This window comes from Myxocyprinus asiaticus, chromosome 3 (assembly GCF_019703515.2).
Source record: "Myxocyprinus asiaticus isolate MX2 ecotype Aquarium Trade chromosome 3, UBuf_Myxa_2, whole genome shotgun sequence".
Lineage (NCBI taxonomy): Eukaryota > Metazoa > Chordata > Actinopteri > Cypriniformes > Catostomidae > Myxocyprinus > Myxocyprinus asiaticus.
This window is the reverse complement of record NC_059346.1, coordinates 33,458,109-33,475,876: the sequence shown is the minus strand read 5'-3', so window position 1 is coordinate 33,475,876 and position 17,768 is coordinate 33,458,109. Positions and strand designations below refer to the sequence as shown.

Genomic DNA, 17,768 nt, shown 5'->3' with positions numbered 1-17,768 from the left:
TCATGACCACAGACGTCAGGGCGACAGGTCTGTAGTCATTAAGTCCTGTGATTTTTGGTTTCTTTGGGACAGGAATAATGATTGAGCGTTTGAAGCAGCATGGGACTTCACACTGCTCCAGTGATCTATTGAAGATCTGTGTGAAGATGGGGACCAGCTGGTTAGCACAGGATCGAAGACACGCTGGTGAGACGTCATCTGGGCCTGAAGCCATCCTCATCTTTTGTTTCCGAAAGATGCGGCTCACATCATCTTCACAGATCTTAAGTGCAGGTTGAGTAGCAGGAGGAGGGAGGAGGGGGGTTGCAGGAGGTGTTGGTGTTTGTGTGAAGTGAAGGTCAGAGTGGGTGTGGGGTGTGAGATTGAGCCTTTCAAATCTACAGTAGAACACATTCAGGTCGTCAGCCAGTTGTTGGTTCCCTACAGTGTTGGGGGTAGGAGTCCTGTAATCTGTGAGTTGTTTCATGCCACTCCACACTGATGCAGGGTCATTAGCTGAAAATGTGTTTTTCAGCTTCTCAGAGTATCTTCTTTTAGCAACTCTGATTTCCCTGTTCAGTGTGTTCCTGGCCTGATTGTACAAGACTTTATCCCCACCCCTGTAAGCATCCTCTTTGGCCTGACGAAGCTGCCTGAGCTCTGCTGTAAACCATGGTTTGTCATTGTTGAACTTTAGTAGGAATGCACATATCCTCACAGAAACTGATATATGATGTAACACTATCTGTGAGCTCATCCAGGTCTGTGGCTGCAGCCTCAAAAACACTCCAATCCGTGCAATCGAAGCAGGCTTGTAGTTCCCGCTCTGCTTCATTGGTCCATCTCTTTACAGTCCTTACTACTGGGTTGGTTGATTTTAATTTCTGCCTGTAGGTTGGAAGAAGATGAACCAGACAGTGATCAGAGAGTCCCAAAGCTGCTCTAGGGACAGAGCGATATGCATCCTTTATTGTTGTGTAACAATGATCCAGTATATTTCTGTCTCTGGTGGGGCATGTAATGTGCTGTTTGTATTTGGGCAGTTCATGTGTGAGATTTTCTTTGTTAAAATCCCCAAGAATAATAATAACTGAGTCTGGGTATTGTTGTTCCATGTCTGTGATTTGATCAGCCAGCTGTTGCAGCACTGTGTTCAAACATGCGTTTGGCGCTATATACACACTCACCAGAATAAACGAGGAAAACTCCTGCGGCGAGTAGAAAGGCTTACAGTTAATAAAGAGCACTTCCAAATTAGGACAGCACATCCTCTTTTACGTTGTTACATCTGTACACCAACTTTCTTTGATGTAAAAGCATGTTCCACAGCCTCTCGTTTTCCCCGTTAACTCCGCGATGCGATCCGCTCTGAACAGCTGGAAGCACGGCAGATGTAACGCGCTTTCTGTAATGGCTTCACTCAGCCAGGTTTCTGTGAAGCACAAGGCAGCAGATGTTGAAAAGTCCTTGTTTGTGCAGGTGAGGAGATGTAGTTCATCCGTTTTGTTAGGAAGAGAGCGGAGATTCGCTAAGTGAATACTCGGCAGCGCTGTTCGAAATCCGTGCCGACGGAGTTTGACCAGCGCACCGGCTCGTCTTCCTCGCCTGCGTCTCTTGAACAGCAGAGCTGCGCCTCCAACTAAAATGTCTAGCAAAACGTGTGAATATTCGAAAACCAGGAAAAGTTTGTCTGGTATATGCTGTCGAATGTTAAGCAGTTCATCTCTGTTAAAACTGACTTGAAAAAGATTACTAAACACAGGACAAACAAACAAAAACAACAAAAGAACTGAGGAGCTCCACACCGAGGCGGCCATCCGTGGCACCATCATGATGATAATATGTAACCTTGTGAAGATTATTAATACAACAAAGGCTCGGTTTAAATGTTTTCATCTTTGTTACCTTCCAAAATGATGGACAGTATTTGGAATTATCTGTCAGTGTTAAAAAAAAAAAAAAAAAGGCAAGTGACGGAGAATTAGTTTAATGCAACCTCTGATTATTAAATCTGGTTCGACTTGGAATGTTTCAGCACTGGCAGCTTTTGGGGGGCTTATCATGGTGACATTCATTTTCCAGTAGTTTTTAAGCCACCTGTAGTTGTTATAACACCCTATAACAGCAAATAATTATCCAGACCCTTAGCTGCTCGCCATCACCAGTAACATTAGTCTAGTTGATAACAACAACTAAGCGGAAATGTGGAACATCCGAGAGGAAGTCTCTCGCCGCAATGGCGCCTCCCATGGAGAAGTCAGGAAAAAGGTGGATATGGAGGAAAATACCTCATTATTTGAAAAGAGAGTGAATTTGTAATAACCAGGAAAAAGGAGGCCTAGATGCCTTGGACTACCAGATATCCGATAGAATTTTTTAAGATAAAATGGATACAAAATTATCTAAAGAAAAAAGATTCTATGGTGAACATTTTCCCCAATTTAATCTTTCAACAGGTTAGTGGACTAGAGTTTTTACAGAAATGCAGAAATTTTCATAGACAGGTGCTTCATATAGGACCCTAACATACATACAAACATAATTTTTCACCTCTTATATACACAATCTGGAATAATAGGGATATAAAAAAAGTATTTTATAATAATAATAATACATTATTAAAAACAATAATATGGGTTAAACAGTTAATAAATTAGAATTGAATGTTTTTAAATTATACAGAGTTTTTGAACCGTTTTGGTAATTCCATCAGTCACCTGGAGTTTGAAAACGTAATGAGATCCATCCCTGGAGGGGTGAGGTCACTGTTGAGAGATTGTTCAGACCTTTCAATGTACAAAAAAGAAAAGTGTTATCTACTGGAATATCATTGAAGATTGTATTAATTGGGAAAACGTATGGACTCAATGTAACAAATAATTTATTACTAACAAAATTACAGAGGTCACATTCAAGATTATTAATAGAATATACCATATACCATGTCAAATATTACATTATTAAAAGATGTAAAATTGAAATGAATGATAAATGTGCATTCTGTAAAGATGAAACAGAAACATTATCCCATCTGTTTTGGAACTGCCACTTTGTACAAATATTTTGGAATGATGTCTCTCAATTTGTGTGTAGGAAAAAAAAAGTATACAATGTCCATTGACAAAAACAATGAATTTCTTCGTTTTCACCACACCAAAGATGTCAACGTTTCTTTTATAACAAATTTCTTAATTATTTATGGCAGATACTTTATACATAAATGAAATGGTTGGAAAATAAACTGAACTCCAGTGTATTTCGGATAGATTTCAATTTTTTTACATTTCAATTGCTAACATAGGCTAATAACTTCTGGGCTGGCAAATTATTATTATTATTATTATTAATAATAATAATAATATTATATTATAATAATACTTTATAATTCTCTCGATACAAGTCGGTCATCTTCCGCTTCAGTATTAAGTGGTGATTTCATGTTAGATTATAACTAGATTTTTCAAGACTTGTAAACGAATGATATAGTGTTTCACATTTGTTGTATCTATTTCAGCCCAAATGAAGCAAAAGAATCACAATTCATAATCAAAATCAGTAAGGTTTATGTTTTAAGTTATTCGTTTTATAGTTAGCACAGTATATTATTTTCAAACTATTTTTTTCTTGATAACCATATTTCTTGATACAGGTGATAACTGTCAGATATTACACTGGTATTGAGTCGCACTGACACAAAAAATTCCAAAGCCAAACAACAGGTGTCGCAAACGCCACGCTTTCAGGGATGCAATAGCGCAAGAGACTTGCCAATGACCGGAGAGAAGGGGATTCCGCATTTAATAATTAAAAAATGGAATACTCTGTGAAAAACAGAATCATCTACACATTTTCTTGTAAAATAATTAATATAAAACAAAAAATGACACACCTTCCCTCTTAATTAACCAATCCAAATGCACAAACAAGCAATTAAATGAAACCCTTTTATTGTAGATGTAGAATAATAAAAATAAAAATAAAAACTGGCACGCGAAATGTTTTATTAAACCTAGAGGATGCTGAACTGTCTCATTCAACGAATCCATCTCCAGAGAACACTGAATGCAATGCAGTCTGTTGACACCTTGTACATACATTGGCATAAACGGCTTTATCAGTTTCAGAGAGGCACTGGTAAAGGGGGGCAACCGAGTGTGCGGGCTAGAGCTGTACAGTAAACAATTCTGGTACACACCAGAATTTAACTGTATGCTAGCGCAGACGTCGCATGCCGCATGTGCACGTCTGTCAGTTGAGCCTGGGTGAACACCACCATACAAGCTGAACCAGGAGGAAAACAATCTTTAGCGCTTATTTTGGCTCTCCTCGAGGGCGCGTGATTGCGTGATGAGAAAGAAGAGAACGGCTGCCATCATGAACGAATGTAAAACACACCACCGATTTTAGGCTGGCATTGGTGTGGGGGGAAAAACAAGTAAATCGCCCAGCAATGGAGAACCAGGCGGCGATGGAGCAGCAGAGCTACGAGGACGTGCGGAAAAGCGGTTATCTCCGCAAGCAGAAATCTATGCACCGGCGCTTTTTCGTTCTCCGGGCTGCATCGGAGCAGGGCCCGGCCAGACTCGAATATTATGAAAACGAAAAGAAATTCCGAAGCAAGTCACCAGTCCCAAAGAAAGCAGTTAACCTGGACTCTTGCTTCAACATCAACAAACGGGCAGATTCAAAGAACAAGCACATGATAGTGCTGTATACCCGCGGAGAGAGCTTTGCCATAGCTGCGGACACTGAGGAGGTCCAAAACGAATGGTACCAGGCCATGCTGGATCTACAATGTAAATGTGAGTCAATTCTGATTTTGCAACTCAGCTGGCATTCACATATAGGCTGCAGCCCAGACCTTACTGTTTGTAATTGCTAACCTGCCTAATAACTTGCGTGTTGGTGGGAGCCCTCTTGGCTTCAGCTGATCTGTATTTGCAGAGCTGTTTGGAACTGCAAACGTCGAGTCAAATACACGTTCTACCCCACCCGTCTATGTAGCCACCACACCTGGAAATGTGGACGCACGCGTTAGTAAAAGGGTACAATTGATTACTGTGTTGTTCAGCGGACCAAACAGTGTCTGTCGTAGATGACGGGATGAATTCATAATTTTATTTTAACTGTGTTAAATGTTTATGAAAAAGTGAGCTGTAAACCAGCGCTGTTCGACGTGCAAATGCTCTCATCTCTTTCTACTATGATGCGTAATATAAGAGAGTGGCGCATTGTGCAGCCGACGCTGCTGCAGCGCTCACGACTGTTTTTGTTTTTCTACACATTCGTGCATGTTGTGCGTGTAACCTACATTTCTATCATAGCACTTCGGTCAGAGAGGGGAGCAGCTGTAGGCGCGCGTGTTTATTAGAATACGGGTCTCCTATTGCCCCATCCCTCGTGTTTTGGTAGCCCCTGATACCCCCACCCCGCCGCTGATTGGACCGATCACCGGGTTGAACAGCAGGCCAGTAGTTGCCGAGCAAGCGATTCTATAACCCTTCCTCGGTTCTGATTCGCGCTCTGTATCCGTAAAATCTATAATGGATTCACATGGCTGACGTGTTTTGTATCCAACTTCTACACGCAGAGGATCTCCCTCTCCGTCATATGCACAGGCACGCTACAAAATATATATCACTGGTCGGCGGTCATAAACCCTACTTGAAATAACTTACCTGCTTCAAAAATAAATAAATAATTAAATAAAATCAGATAACACATGCACACATCAGCTAAATCAGTAGTATAGGCCTTGTAATTGGTTATATTATAATAAGTCAAAAATGTTCTCAATTAATTGCATGATTGCATCATGTAAGATCTTTTGTTATAAAGACATTTTCGCCGTTTGGGTTAAAAATTAAACCATTTAAAATTTGCTTTGAATATAGAGAAACATGGTTTAACTATAATTGAATTGCCATTATCTCCATTTGAAAAATTCAACCTATAAAGGTGCACTCAGTAATTATTTCCTCACTAAAAAATGTATGTATAAAATCATGAGCACTAACATGAGACGAAGACTCTAAACATATCTGTAACATTATAAAAGCTGTTTTATTTTACATAGAGAGGGTCCACTCATGGGCAGGGATTCAATTACAGATAAAAGTGATCCTGGGCCACGGAGCTTATAGTTTCGCTCAGTTTGCCCAGGTAAGCCCATGCATTAAGTCCGGGTAAACCCGTGAATTAATGTGGCCCTACTCATGGGGACTGCCATGTTAGGATCACATGACCAGTCGAATACTACTCCCTTAATCTCAGTAATGCCTGTTATTTGACACTTTCACTTAAAGTGAATAGTACATTTCTAAATTGGCATCTGAAACTGAAAGCTATTGATTTTGAACGATGTTGCATCCAAGCCGCTAGATGTCCTGTGTAGGTAAGTCCAAGATGACACAAACAAAAAAGTTACTGAGTGCACTTTTAAGGATGTGGTCAGCATAGTTCCATTTTAATGTGACTTAATTACTTGAGCCTCCTTGAACTCGTATAGAAATTCAGCCAGTATTCTGGATAATTTTGACTTTTGATTTTTTATAGATACATACCTAACAAAACAAACATGCATACATACATACATACTTGCAGTGAAACAACAGCCTGACACTATTAACACAGCACTGCATACACTACTGTAAATACAATCAAATCTTATCTCTTTTTTGGTAAGAATGAATAAATGAGTTAGTAATTATAATTAATGTTAATAAAATAATTTATTAGAATTAAATGTAAATGTAAACTCTTATCAGGTTGTCTTAACTTCATGCATGTTTATTTCTCATTCCTATTGTGTTCCTATCTTTTACATATTTTTTCTGTCTGTAGGTAAGACTCCTGATGACTGTGACAGTGGAGGAGACTGTGGACTGCCTTCCCCTGGTCCTGCCTTTAAGGAGGTCTGGCAGGTTAAAGTCTGGCCAAAAGGCTTGGGCCAGGCCAGGAATCTAGTTGGCATCTACCGACTTTGCTTGACCGACAAAACAGTCAACTTTGTCAAACTTAACTCTGATGTTGCAGCTGTGGTCCTCCAGCTGATGAATGTGCGACGCTGTGGCCACTCCGAGAACTTCTTTTTCATTGAAGTGGGTCGTTCAGCCATGACAGGCCCTGGAGAATTCTGGATGCAAGTGGAGGATTCAGTGGTGGCGCAGAACATGCATGAGACCCTTCTTGAGGCCATGAAGGCTCTGAGTGAAGAGTTCCGTCAAAGAAGTAAATCCCAGACTGTTGGCGTGTCTTGTGGAGGTGGTACTGCTTCTAACCCTATTAGTGTACCATCTAGACGGCACCACCCAAATCTGCCACCCTCCCAGGTTGGCTTTTCCAGACGTGCTAGAACGGAAACCCCAGGAGTACCTCATAGCACCAACACTTCCCCCACTACACGGCATGGATTCTCTAGGTCACGAACAGCGAGTATTGGGGCTCGTACAGAGGATGGAGTGGGCAGAGCAACAGCACTCAGCACCAGCCCAAGTCTCAATGGTTCATCCTGCTCAACTACCCCAACCCTGCGACCTAAACCCACACGAGCACCCACTCCAGCCAAGATCACCCTCAGCCTAGCACGGTACACTCCTATCCCTGCACCTTCCCCAGCTCCCAGTCTCTCTTCCAGCTCTGGGCATGGGTCAGAATGTGGGTTGGGAATAGCTGCCTTTGGAACAGTGCCCATTTGCGCCTATACCCGAATTCCTCAGAGAGTGTCCATGTCAGGATCACCAAGTGATTATGGTTCCTCAGATGAGTATGGTTCCAGCCCTAGTGAGCACTCCCTGCTAGCCGCAGGACTCCCTGCTGCCCTGGTTGAAGGCGGAGCCAGTTACATCCTGATGGGTCAGCGAAAAGGGTCTCACAAACGTGCTCATGAACGCAGGGTTCTTCGTCGATCATCTGGTCGTGAGTGTGAAGCTGAGCGCAGGTTGCTCAGCAAGCGAGCTTCCTTACCCCCTACCTCTGTCCAGGAATGCTTGGTCTCTCGTCGCAAGGAGGAGGAAGAGGAGGATGAAGAAGACTATGCAGTGATGTCACGCAGTGCAAGTAGAGAGTCTTTCAATTCACGCCGAGGCTCAGTGGGTTCAGCTACAACATCGTTGGTGCAACTGGAACACTCAGCCGATAAAGGTGTCAGTACTAAAGGTGGACCTGAGGATTCCTCAATTGACAGTGGCTATATGTCCATGTTACCAGGTGTTACAGCTCCCCCTGCTTCATTGTCATTACCAGTTTCTGGTTCAGATGTAGTGTCAAAGGGTGCAGATGAATACATGGCAATGACCCCCAATAGTAGTATCTCACCACCTCAACACATCCGCCTACCCATCAGTGAAGAATACATGATGATGTCTCCTAACAGTAGCTGTTCACCAGACCTGCATGGCCTGAGTGGATGCATCTGGAGCAGCAGGGGCAGCATGGAGAGTCGAGGAGGCAGCGATTACATGAACATGTCACCTATAAATGCCAGGTCAGCATGCAGTACTCCTCCGTCACACCCAGAGCAGCAACCACTGCAGCCAAAAATGGTCTATTCTTATTTTTCGTTGCCACGTTCATACAAACTCACCACACTCTCAACCCGCTTTGAGGATGATCTGGACAGGGTTTGTATTGGTAGAGGTGAAAGGGAAGTTGGAAGAAAGGTTGGGCATAGTGGTTACCATTGTGGAGGGGACACACCTGTGGGCTCAGGTGGTGGCTGCCAACTCTCTCTGTCCTCATCCTCTTTCTCCTCTAGCTCAGCTAGCAGTGAAAGCCTTGAAGACAGATCATTGTCTCTGTCCGTAGGTGGAGTGGGAAAAGCAAGTCGGTTGGGCACAGGACACAGGGTGGGGGGTGCTCACCCCAAAGTCTCAGCCCACCACCATCATCTGCAGAGATGTGGATCAGGTGTCCAGAAACAGGGTCATTTACAGCAGAGGAAAGATAAGTCCTCCAGCTTTTTTGTCGATATGTCCAAAGCCAACACGCTGCCAAGAGTCAAGGAGACTTTGCTGCCAACTGCATCCCTGAGCCCTGGAGAGTATGTGAGCATTGTTTACCAGGGTAAACGAGCAGGGCATAACAAAGGGAAGAGTACAGATAAACCAGGGAACTCCATTGCACAAGGACCTCAAAGAGCCTTTCACAGACCACAGCCGTGTCAGTGTGGAACTGCCAACCTTCCACGGAGCTTCTCAGCACCCCTGTCCACCTCCATCTCTTTATCCTCTGAATATGTGAACATGGACTTAGGTAACTCACCTTCTTCTCTCACTCCTCTCTCCTCTTTCAAACCTGTGCCAAAAGTCAGAGAGGAACTCACTAGAGCTCCTCAAGTGGAACAAGAAGTGGCACTTAGGAAGAGCAGGGAGACAGATTTGACATCTGCAGATGTGGCTGCTGCTCCTTTCACAGACTACACTGAGATGAAATTTGGATCCCCAAAGTCCCCAAAACTTGGCCAAACGCCCCGGCCATCCTCCATGGAGCAGGAGCACAACTTGAATTTCCCCTCAACCAAGACCTTTTCAAATGTTAATCAGAGTGCCCGACTAGTCAGGGCAGAATCATCAGTAAGAAGACGGCACTGCTCAGAGACATTCATGGCCCCTCCAACTCTCCCCATCTCCCCATCTTCTTCTCCCTCTCTTTTTCCTGAAACACCACACGGTGCTCCACCACGACAGCAAGGATTAGAGAATAACCTTTGGGCTAGTGGTCACCCACCCTCCCCACAGTGTGCCAGCCCTGGTATAGCAAATCTACCTGCTGTTCAGGCTTCTTCCTTGTCCCTGGAGCAAGGCCTAAACTACATTGATTTAGACTTGGTCAGTAAGGAGAATTCTCAAACCAGTGTTGATGGACCCTCTGGCCCTCACTCATTTTTTTCTCCTGTAGTAGGAGGAGTGGGTGAGGCAGGAGGAAGCACTGCCTCCAGCATCAACACATATGCCAGCATTGATTTCATCAAGTCAGAAGAAATGAGAGTTCATCAGGCCAGCAGGAAGGACAACAAAGGTAAGAACATTGTACACTACATAACTGTCTGTTACAAAAGTAGGGCCCTGTGATTTCTGATTTCCGCTATGTGGAAAACATGGATGGAATCACGGAATCCAGTCATAAAAGCAGAATTAACTATAAAATGCAGAATGTCATGAAATTCTGCTTATTTTTAATAAAATGTATGTATTAATGCTCAATTAATCAAATTAAAATCGTGATATGTCATAGAGTGATTATTAAATGACAAAAGGCTGAGATTTAATTAAATAAATAAACAATCTGAATTTATATTTGGTATGTGTAAAGCTGGCCGCTTATACACTGATTACACCTTGTCATAAGCATCACTTGCGCTCTGTGTTTGTAACAGACAGCAGAGCACATATTAAACTTGAAGTGCACAGAACATGTAGACAAAAATGTATATAATATATAGCAGCTTTGTGCTTTTTATTAAGAACATTTAAGCCATATGAACTGCTTATCCAGAGGTGTGAAGCTATCGTGAAAAACATACAAACTCAAAATGCTTCATTCAGTTAACTAGTTTACTATACTGCTGTATAGTAAAATGTAATATTCAATGTAGTAGTATTAAATAATAATAAATATAAATAATAATTGCATTGTATTTAAGCAATATCTCACAAGCAAGAGTGCTGTTGTCCTATATAAAAGTTTTCATCAATGCTTTCATTAATACTGTGACGCTCTGTTGTGTAGCACTGTATTTGACTCAATAAATAATTAAATAACTCCAATGTTGTACTTTGGATTGTGCTGTGAGGATTTATATTGAAGCACTTCATTTGATAAAAATAATGTAATGGTATGTTGAAAAGTAATTGTATTATTTAGCATTTTATTAAAATTCTATGAATTCATTTGATTTGACAGTTTATAAAATGTAATTAAATTTAGGGCCCTATATTAAGCGTGCAAGCGTTAAGCGCAGCGCAGTGCCTTAACTCATAAGTGCAAAGTGAATGGGCATGGCCATGAACATTTGGTGCGCTAAGTCTAGGCACAAGTGGGTTTGGCGAAATCGCACACACAAGGCGCTAATCGGGCCAATAGAGGTTCTTCTCCAGCACCATCTCTGTCTTATTATACAGTCTATACCCTGTCAAGCACCAGCGATATAAACAAAGACAGTACATTCATAAGAAGTTGGTAGTGTAAATGGAATGTATGCAATGAATTGGAAGAATACAAATATGGATTTACATTATTTTGTGCATCCTTGATAAAGGGCACACATTCCTTTTATATACATGGAAAATGTGGAAAATATGAATGTAGTCTTTGTTAAATTATAGAGAATGTAAGTATTATTAATAATTTTCATCCACTGACACACAAATCATGGCTAGAATTAACAGTGATTTTATCAGCACGCACTTCACTTCTACCAGTCGACATTGATTTAGAAAAATTAAATTAATTTATTGAAACAATTTTTTTTTTTTTTACAAAAAATATTTCAAAATTCAAATTACACTGCAAATGAAACGAAAATATAATATAAAAAAAAAATGGTTAAAAAAATCTTACCGGGGGGCCTGGGTAGCTCAGCAAGTAAAGACGCTGACTACCACATCTGGAGTCGCAAGTTCTAACCCAGGGCATGCTGAGTGACTCCAGTCAGGCTTCCAATTAAGCAACCAATTGGCCCAGTTGCTAGGGTGGGTAGAGTCACGTTGGGTTAACCTCCTCGTGGTTGCTATAATGTGGTTCTCGCTCTCGGTGGGGCGCATGGTGAGTTGTGCGTGGATGCCGCGTAGAATAGCGTGACACGCCTCTACACACGCTTGGTTTCTGCGGTAACACGCTCAACAAGCCACGTGATAAAATGCGCGGATTGACGGTCTCAGACGCGGAGGCAATTGAGATTCGTCCTCCACCACCTGAATTGAGGCGAGTCACTACATCACCACGAGGACTTAGAGCGCATTCGGAATTGGGCATTCCAAATTGGGGAGAAAAGGGGAGAAAAAAATAAAATCTTACCAAATCCAAACATTTTACTCTCTCCTCCTTCCACCGGCCCCTTTTGCTGTGACTTAAACATAACAATAAAAATAATCATATAAAAAATAAACCATGACCTCTAGAAAATGTAACACAAATCTCATAATGTTTCAATAAACGGCTTCAACATTGATCGTAAAGGACATTATTTGATGTTCTGTACTTTCAGAATTTGGACATTAACTTTATTACCACCTGCTTACCAAACTGCAAATGCAGGAACTGAATTTGGACTTTGCACTGAGTTAAGAGGTGGTATTGGAACGTCTTAGCGCAATGACCAAATTCTTGGGAAAATAGCAAATTGCGCTTTGCGCCACTTAATTTGCATACAAAACACGCCCACGCCCATTTGCGCTTTGCGGTGGCACAAAAATTGCACTTAGAATGAGCGCTCTCACGGAAATTGTATAAGACGTTGCACACGGTCGTAGCGCGTTGCACTGAGCTGTGCGCACTCCCGAAATTAGAGCCCTTTATGTAATTAAACTTTAAAACACGATATTCAGATTTTTTTTATGGAAAACAATTTTTACTTTTGTTGTTGCCGTTTGGCCGTTTTGCTAAGAATTAATCTTTGGATGTTTTTCCAACCTAATCAAAATGCCATGATAAATCACTTAAAATGGAAAGTGATGTCACCTCTCTAATAAGATATGCCTAATAAGAGTCCTTGTTTCCTAAGAGGAAAAGTTTTTAGGCTGTAAAGCAACAATAAATCAAATATACATATAGTATGATTATACATTTATTCAAGATCTATATGCTCTTATTCTTTTTGATTTGTTATTGCCAGTGTATGGATCTTCATATTGACATTGACAGTCAAAGTCTGTCCTGCTGAGCCTCTCAATGATAATAAAGGGCTTTTCAAGTTATTTTGGGGCCTTACCCCTCTCTCTCTCTATTGTTATAGAACAATAGTAAATATCCTAGTTCTGTATTTGGACTGCTCTGCGCCTTGTTCCATTAGTGAGGAGGAGGTGGAGTGTAAGAAGAATCTGACAGCTCCTGTATAGTAGTATTAACCACAGATCATTTAGGCTGTAGGCTTCTGAGTGTGTGATTATTACAGTTTGTGAATGCATAGTAAGGGGAATATGAGTACATGCATCTGTGTGTGTCTGTAATGTGTGTGGTTAGAGAATATAGCATATTTGCGGCTCCTTTAAGTGTTTGTAAGGGATACCTCTGAACATCCTTGTATCCACATATATATTTAACTCACTGTGATTGTAGATAATTATGGCTATTTAACTTCAGTCTTGCTGAAAATGTTCCTGAATGTGGCTTTGCTGCTACTCATCTCTTTCCTCTTTTCTCTCTCTTGCTCTCCTTTCTTTCTACTTAAGTCTTTTATCTTGACCTTTATTGTCTCTTTATTTGGTTACATATGGACAGACTCTGCAAGATTCTATACTTTATTAATTTAGCATCTACTAGAATTTGAAACTAAGATGTGATAAGGTTCTTTAACACTCTGAAGGAGGAAGCGGGAACCAGGTGAACAATCCAATGTGAGTCTTTTATTTACAACACTCTTTCAGTGCAACACACAAACGAATGGCTTTTCAGCCCAAACAGAATCACACTCTATCAGCATCGTGAGTCTCTCTCTCTCTCTCCCATCCGGCAGTCTGGACACCCTTTTTATCACCCACCAGCTCTCACTGAAACACAGAACAGCTGTTAGAGATAATTTCCCACAGGTGTCAATCCTTAACGTTCTTCCTCTCCAGGCCTCGCTCTCCACAGACGTCGCTCGGCCACGCCCACATAACCATGTACCCCCATCGCCTGATTCAGGCTGGGGAGCCATTTGGCCTGTGACTCTCCCACTCCCCCCATTTCTTGAAAGGAAATCTGCCACAGCCATCTGCACCCCCGGCCTGTGAACTTAAAAGGCTGGAGAGCCAGATACCAACGGGTGATCCGTGCATTGGCATCCTTCATACGATCGAGCCATTGGAGCGGAGCGTGGTCTGAACAGAGGGTGAAGGCCCTCCCAAGCAGGTAGTACCGGAGGGTGAGGACCGCCCATTTGATGGACAGGCACTCCTTCTCAATTGTGCTGTACTTCGTCTCTCTCACGAGAGCTTCTGACTAATGTACAGCACGGGGCGCTCCTCCCTTTCCATTACCTGGGACAATACAGCCCCCAACCCTATGTCTGACTCATCTGTCTGCAACAAAAAAGGGAGAGAGAAGTCAGGGGAATGCAAGAGCGGCCCGCTGCAAAGTGCAGATATCACCCATGTGAACGCCTGCTGACACGGCTCCATCCACTGGACTGGATCTGGTGCCCCTTTTTAGTGAAATCAGTCAGCGGGCTGGTGACGGTCGAATAATTAGGCACAAACCTATAATAACAAACAGCCAGCCCCAGGAACTGTCTCACCTCCTTTTTGGTCTTAGGTCTCGGGCAGATTGCAATCGCTATAGTTTCATCAATTTGGGGCCACAATTGCCCATGACCCAAATGGAAGCCCAGATACCATACTTCCACCAACCCAATTGCGCACATCTTTGGGTTTGCCATGAGTCCTGCTCATCTCAACGACCTCAGGACAGCCCTCAGATGCTGCAGGTGCCATTGCCAGTCATTACTGTCAATAATGATATAATCCAGATAGGCAGTGGTGTATGCAGCGTGCGGTCTGAGGACTCAGTCCATGAGCGTCACGAATTGGTGTAATCCGAACAGTGTGGAAAATGGCGTCTTTTCATGGGACATGGGAGTTAAGGGGATTTGCAAATATCCCTTTGTTAAATCTAGTGTCGAATAAATGTGAGCTGCGCCTAACCGATCAAGCAGTTCATCAATCCGAGGCATTGGGAACACATCAAATTTAGACACCACGTTGACTTTTCTATAATCCACACAGAAACGGACTGAGCCATCACTCTTCGGGACCAGCACCACCGGGCTGGCCCAGTCACTGTGGGATTCTTCTATTACCCCCATATCTAGCATGGTCTTTAATTCTTCCCAACCACTTCTTTTTTGTGCTCGGGTAAATGGTAGGGACGACTGCATACCACTACCCCTGAGATCATCTCGATATGTTGCTCGAGATTCGTACAACCGGGATGAGGTGAGAACACATCGGAAAATTCTCCTTGCAACCTGGCAACCTCCGTGACTAGTGATGGTGAGAGGTGGTCTCCGCGAGTGATCGGGGTGACTTAATCGGTGGCTCTTAAGTTCACCTCCGGTCCAGAACCACCATCGCCAAAGTCACGGGGACCGCCTCTCTCCATGGTTTTAGGAGATTGAGGTGGTATATCTGATGTGCTTCGCCTCTATCCATTCGTTTAACCTCATAATCGATTTCCCTGACTTGCCGTGTGACCTCAAAGGATCCTTGCCACTTGTCGAGTAATTTAGAGCACGATGTGGGGAGTAATACAAGGATTTGCAAATTCCCATAGCCGAGTACCCCTATTATACAGCCGGCTTTGACGTTCTTGAGCCTGGAGCAAATTCTTCTGTGTTAATTGCCCCAGTGTGTGGAGTTTTGCTCTCAGGTCAAGAACATATTGAATTTCATTTTTGCTGTTTGAAGGTCCCTCCTCCCAATTTTCCCGTAGGATGTCGAGCACGCCGCACGGTCAATGCCCGTTCAGTAATTCAAATGGGGAGAGCCTCGTGGGGCTTTGTGGGACCTCTCGTACTGCAAATAAAAGGGGCTTGAGCCAGTTGTCCCAATTTCGAGCGTCTTCGTGCACAAACTTATGAATCATATTCTTTAGTGTCTGATTAAATCATTCAACCAAGCCATCAGTTTGGGGGTGGTAAACACTGGTCCGAATCGATTTAATCCCCAATAATTCTTACAGTTCGCGTAGTGTACATGACATAAACGTCATGCCCTGATCAGTGAGGATTTCTTGTGGAATCCCCACTTGGGAGATTATTCTGAAGAGTGCCTCTGCAACACTTTGTGCTGAGATGTTGCGCAGAGGCACTGCTTCCGGATATTGCATTGTGTAGTACACCAGAACCAGCACAAAGCGATGCCCACGTGCCGTCCGCTCTAATGGCTTAACAAGGTCCATGCCAATTCTTTCAAAGGGGACCTCGATCAATGTAAGGGGGTGCAATGGCGCTCTTGGGGTGTCCGGCGGATTCACCAGCTGACATTCATGGCATGCCGCACACCACCTGCGAGCATCCCTGTGAATGCCCGGCCAATAGAAATGGACCATTAGATGGTTAAGTGTTTTTTCTTGTCCTAAGTGACCCGCCATCGGATTATGATGTGCCCTCTGGAATAGCATTGTCGTCTTGCGGTCCCATCTTAGCAAGCATGGCTGTAGTCGCGGCTAGGGTTGCGGTGGAAGATCCCTCCTGGAGTACCAAACTCCGTAACACCTGCCGGTCCTCTGCTCGAGCCTGGGACCAGCGCCTGGAATCGCTGCTCCTGTTCCATGCACAGCTCAAGCAGGGCCTGATGTTGAGCCTGGTGGGTGCCGGCAAGGGTCTTGAAGATTTCAGCCAGTGGTCAGGACTCCCATGATGATGTTTCCTTCCTCCAAACAATCCTGGGTTTCGGCACCACTGTGACAAGGTTCTTTAAGAGTGCTTTCACACTTGGTTCGATTGCTTGGACCGAACCCGAGTTCATTTCCTCCCCCCTACCCCTGCCACCGCTGGTCTCTGTTCACATCATATTTTTTGGGTCCGAACCGCGGTCTGATTACGTCATCAACATGAGTACAATCTGCAGCTGTTTACCACTGTATCTAGGTAACAACTTGAGAAGACATCACCGTGTTATGTATTAAAGTTTTTCTCTTTGGATTTACCACGAAAACTTGCCATGCACAGAACAACACTTGTGTTTGTCTCCCACAGATGTATTGAATGTGCAATGATGTGATGAACATTAGCGTTTGTTTGCCGCGAGTCCGCGGATGCGTTGCTAGAGATGTGAAATATGTGAGCTGCTCTCTGAAGGCAGTGTATTTGGACAAAAGCAGGAATGAGAAATGCATTATACCATAATAATTGCGACCGGGAGCCTGAAAAGATGCAAATTAACATCAACAAGCAGTACACTTCCGCGATTTGGTACGATTGTGTTCATATCAGCAGTGAACCGTACTTCTGGTACCCAGACCACCTTTTCAAGTGGACTCGGGTATGGTTTGCAGGGGTGCACCCTAGTGTGGAAAACAGCGTTCATATTATCCAAACGAACCGAACTTTGACGTCATTCGACCCCGGGTGCGCACCAAAAGTGCTAGTGTGAAAGCACCCTAACACTCTGAAGGAGGAAGCGGGAGCCAGGTGAACAATCCAACATGAGTCTTTTATTTACAACACTCTTTCAGTGTAATACACAAACGAATGGCTTTTCAGCCCAAACAGAATCACACTCCTTCAGCGTTGTGCGTCTCTCTCTCACCCGTCTGGCAGTCTGGACACCCTTTTTATCCCCCTCCAACTCTCACTGAAACACAGAACAGCTGTTAGAGATAATTTCCCACATGTGTCAATCCTTACCATTCTTCCTCTCCCAGCCTCGCTCTCCACAGACGTCGCTCGGCCATGCCCACATCACCACATAAGGAAAGCATAATTTTCATTTGCAATTCAGTATACACACAGTGGCATGCCAATGGCCATAGAGCTGGTGCATATACTGCTGTATCTGGACTTAAAATTATTTTTCAGATGAGTAGCTTAATTTGCTCTTAGCTATGGAAGGCTTTAGGTCAGTGGAATCCAACAGGCTTATGTTTGAAAT

At 43.3% G+C, this 17,768-nt stretch overlaps 1 protein-coding gene across 2 annotated transcripts in view; it reads left to right on the top strand.

The window, feature by feature from the left end:
• The first annotated feature begins 4,134 nt into the window (after positions 1-4,134).
• The window catches only part of si:ch211-284e13.4 (insulin receptor substrate 1-B), a 41,110-nt gene continuing 27,476 nt past the window's right edge, over positions 4,135-17,768 (top strand). Inside the window, exons 1-3 of one of the 2 annotated variants that reach the window (XM_051678372.1) lie at positions 4,135-4,781; positions 6,823-9,806; positions 9,877-9,977. In XM_051678372.1, the coding sequence (XP_051534332.1) occupies positions 4,430-4,781; positions 6,823-9,806; positions 9,877-9,879 (3,339 nt within the window). In that variant the 5' untranslated portion in view covers positions 4,135-4,429 and the 3' untranslated portion in view covers positions 9,880-9,977. Of the gene's footprint in view, positions 4,782-6,822; positions 9,997-17,768 lie in introns of those variants that run through there. The other variant, XM_051678367.1, reaches the window with a different exon arrangement.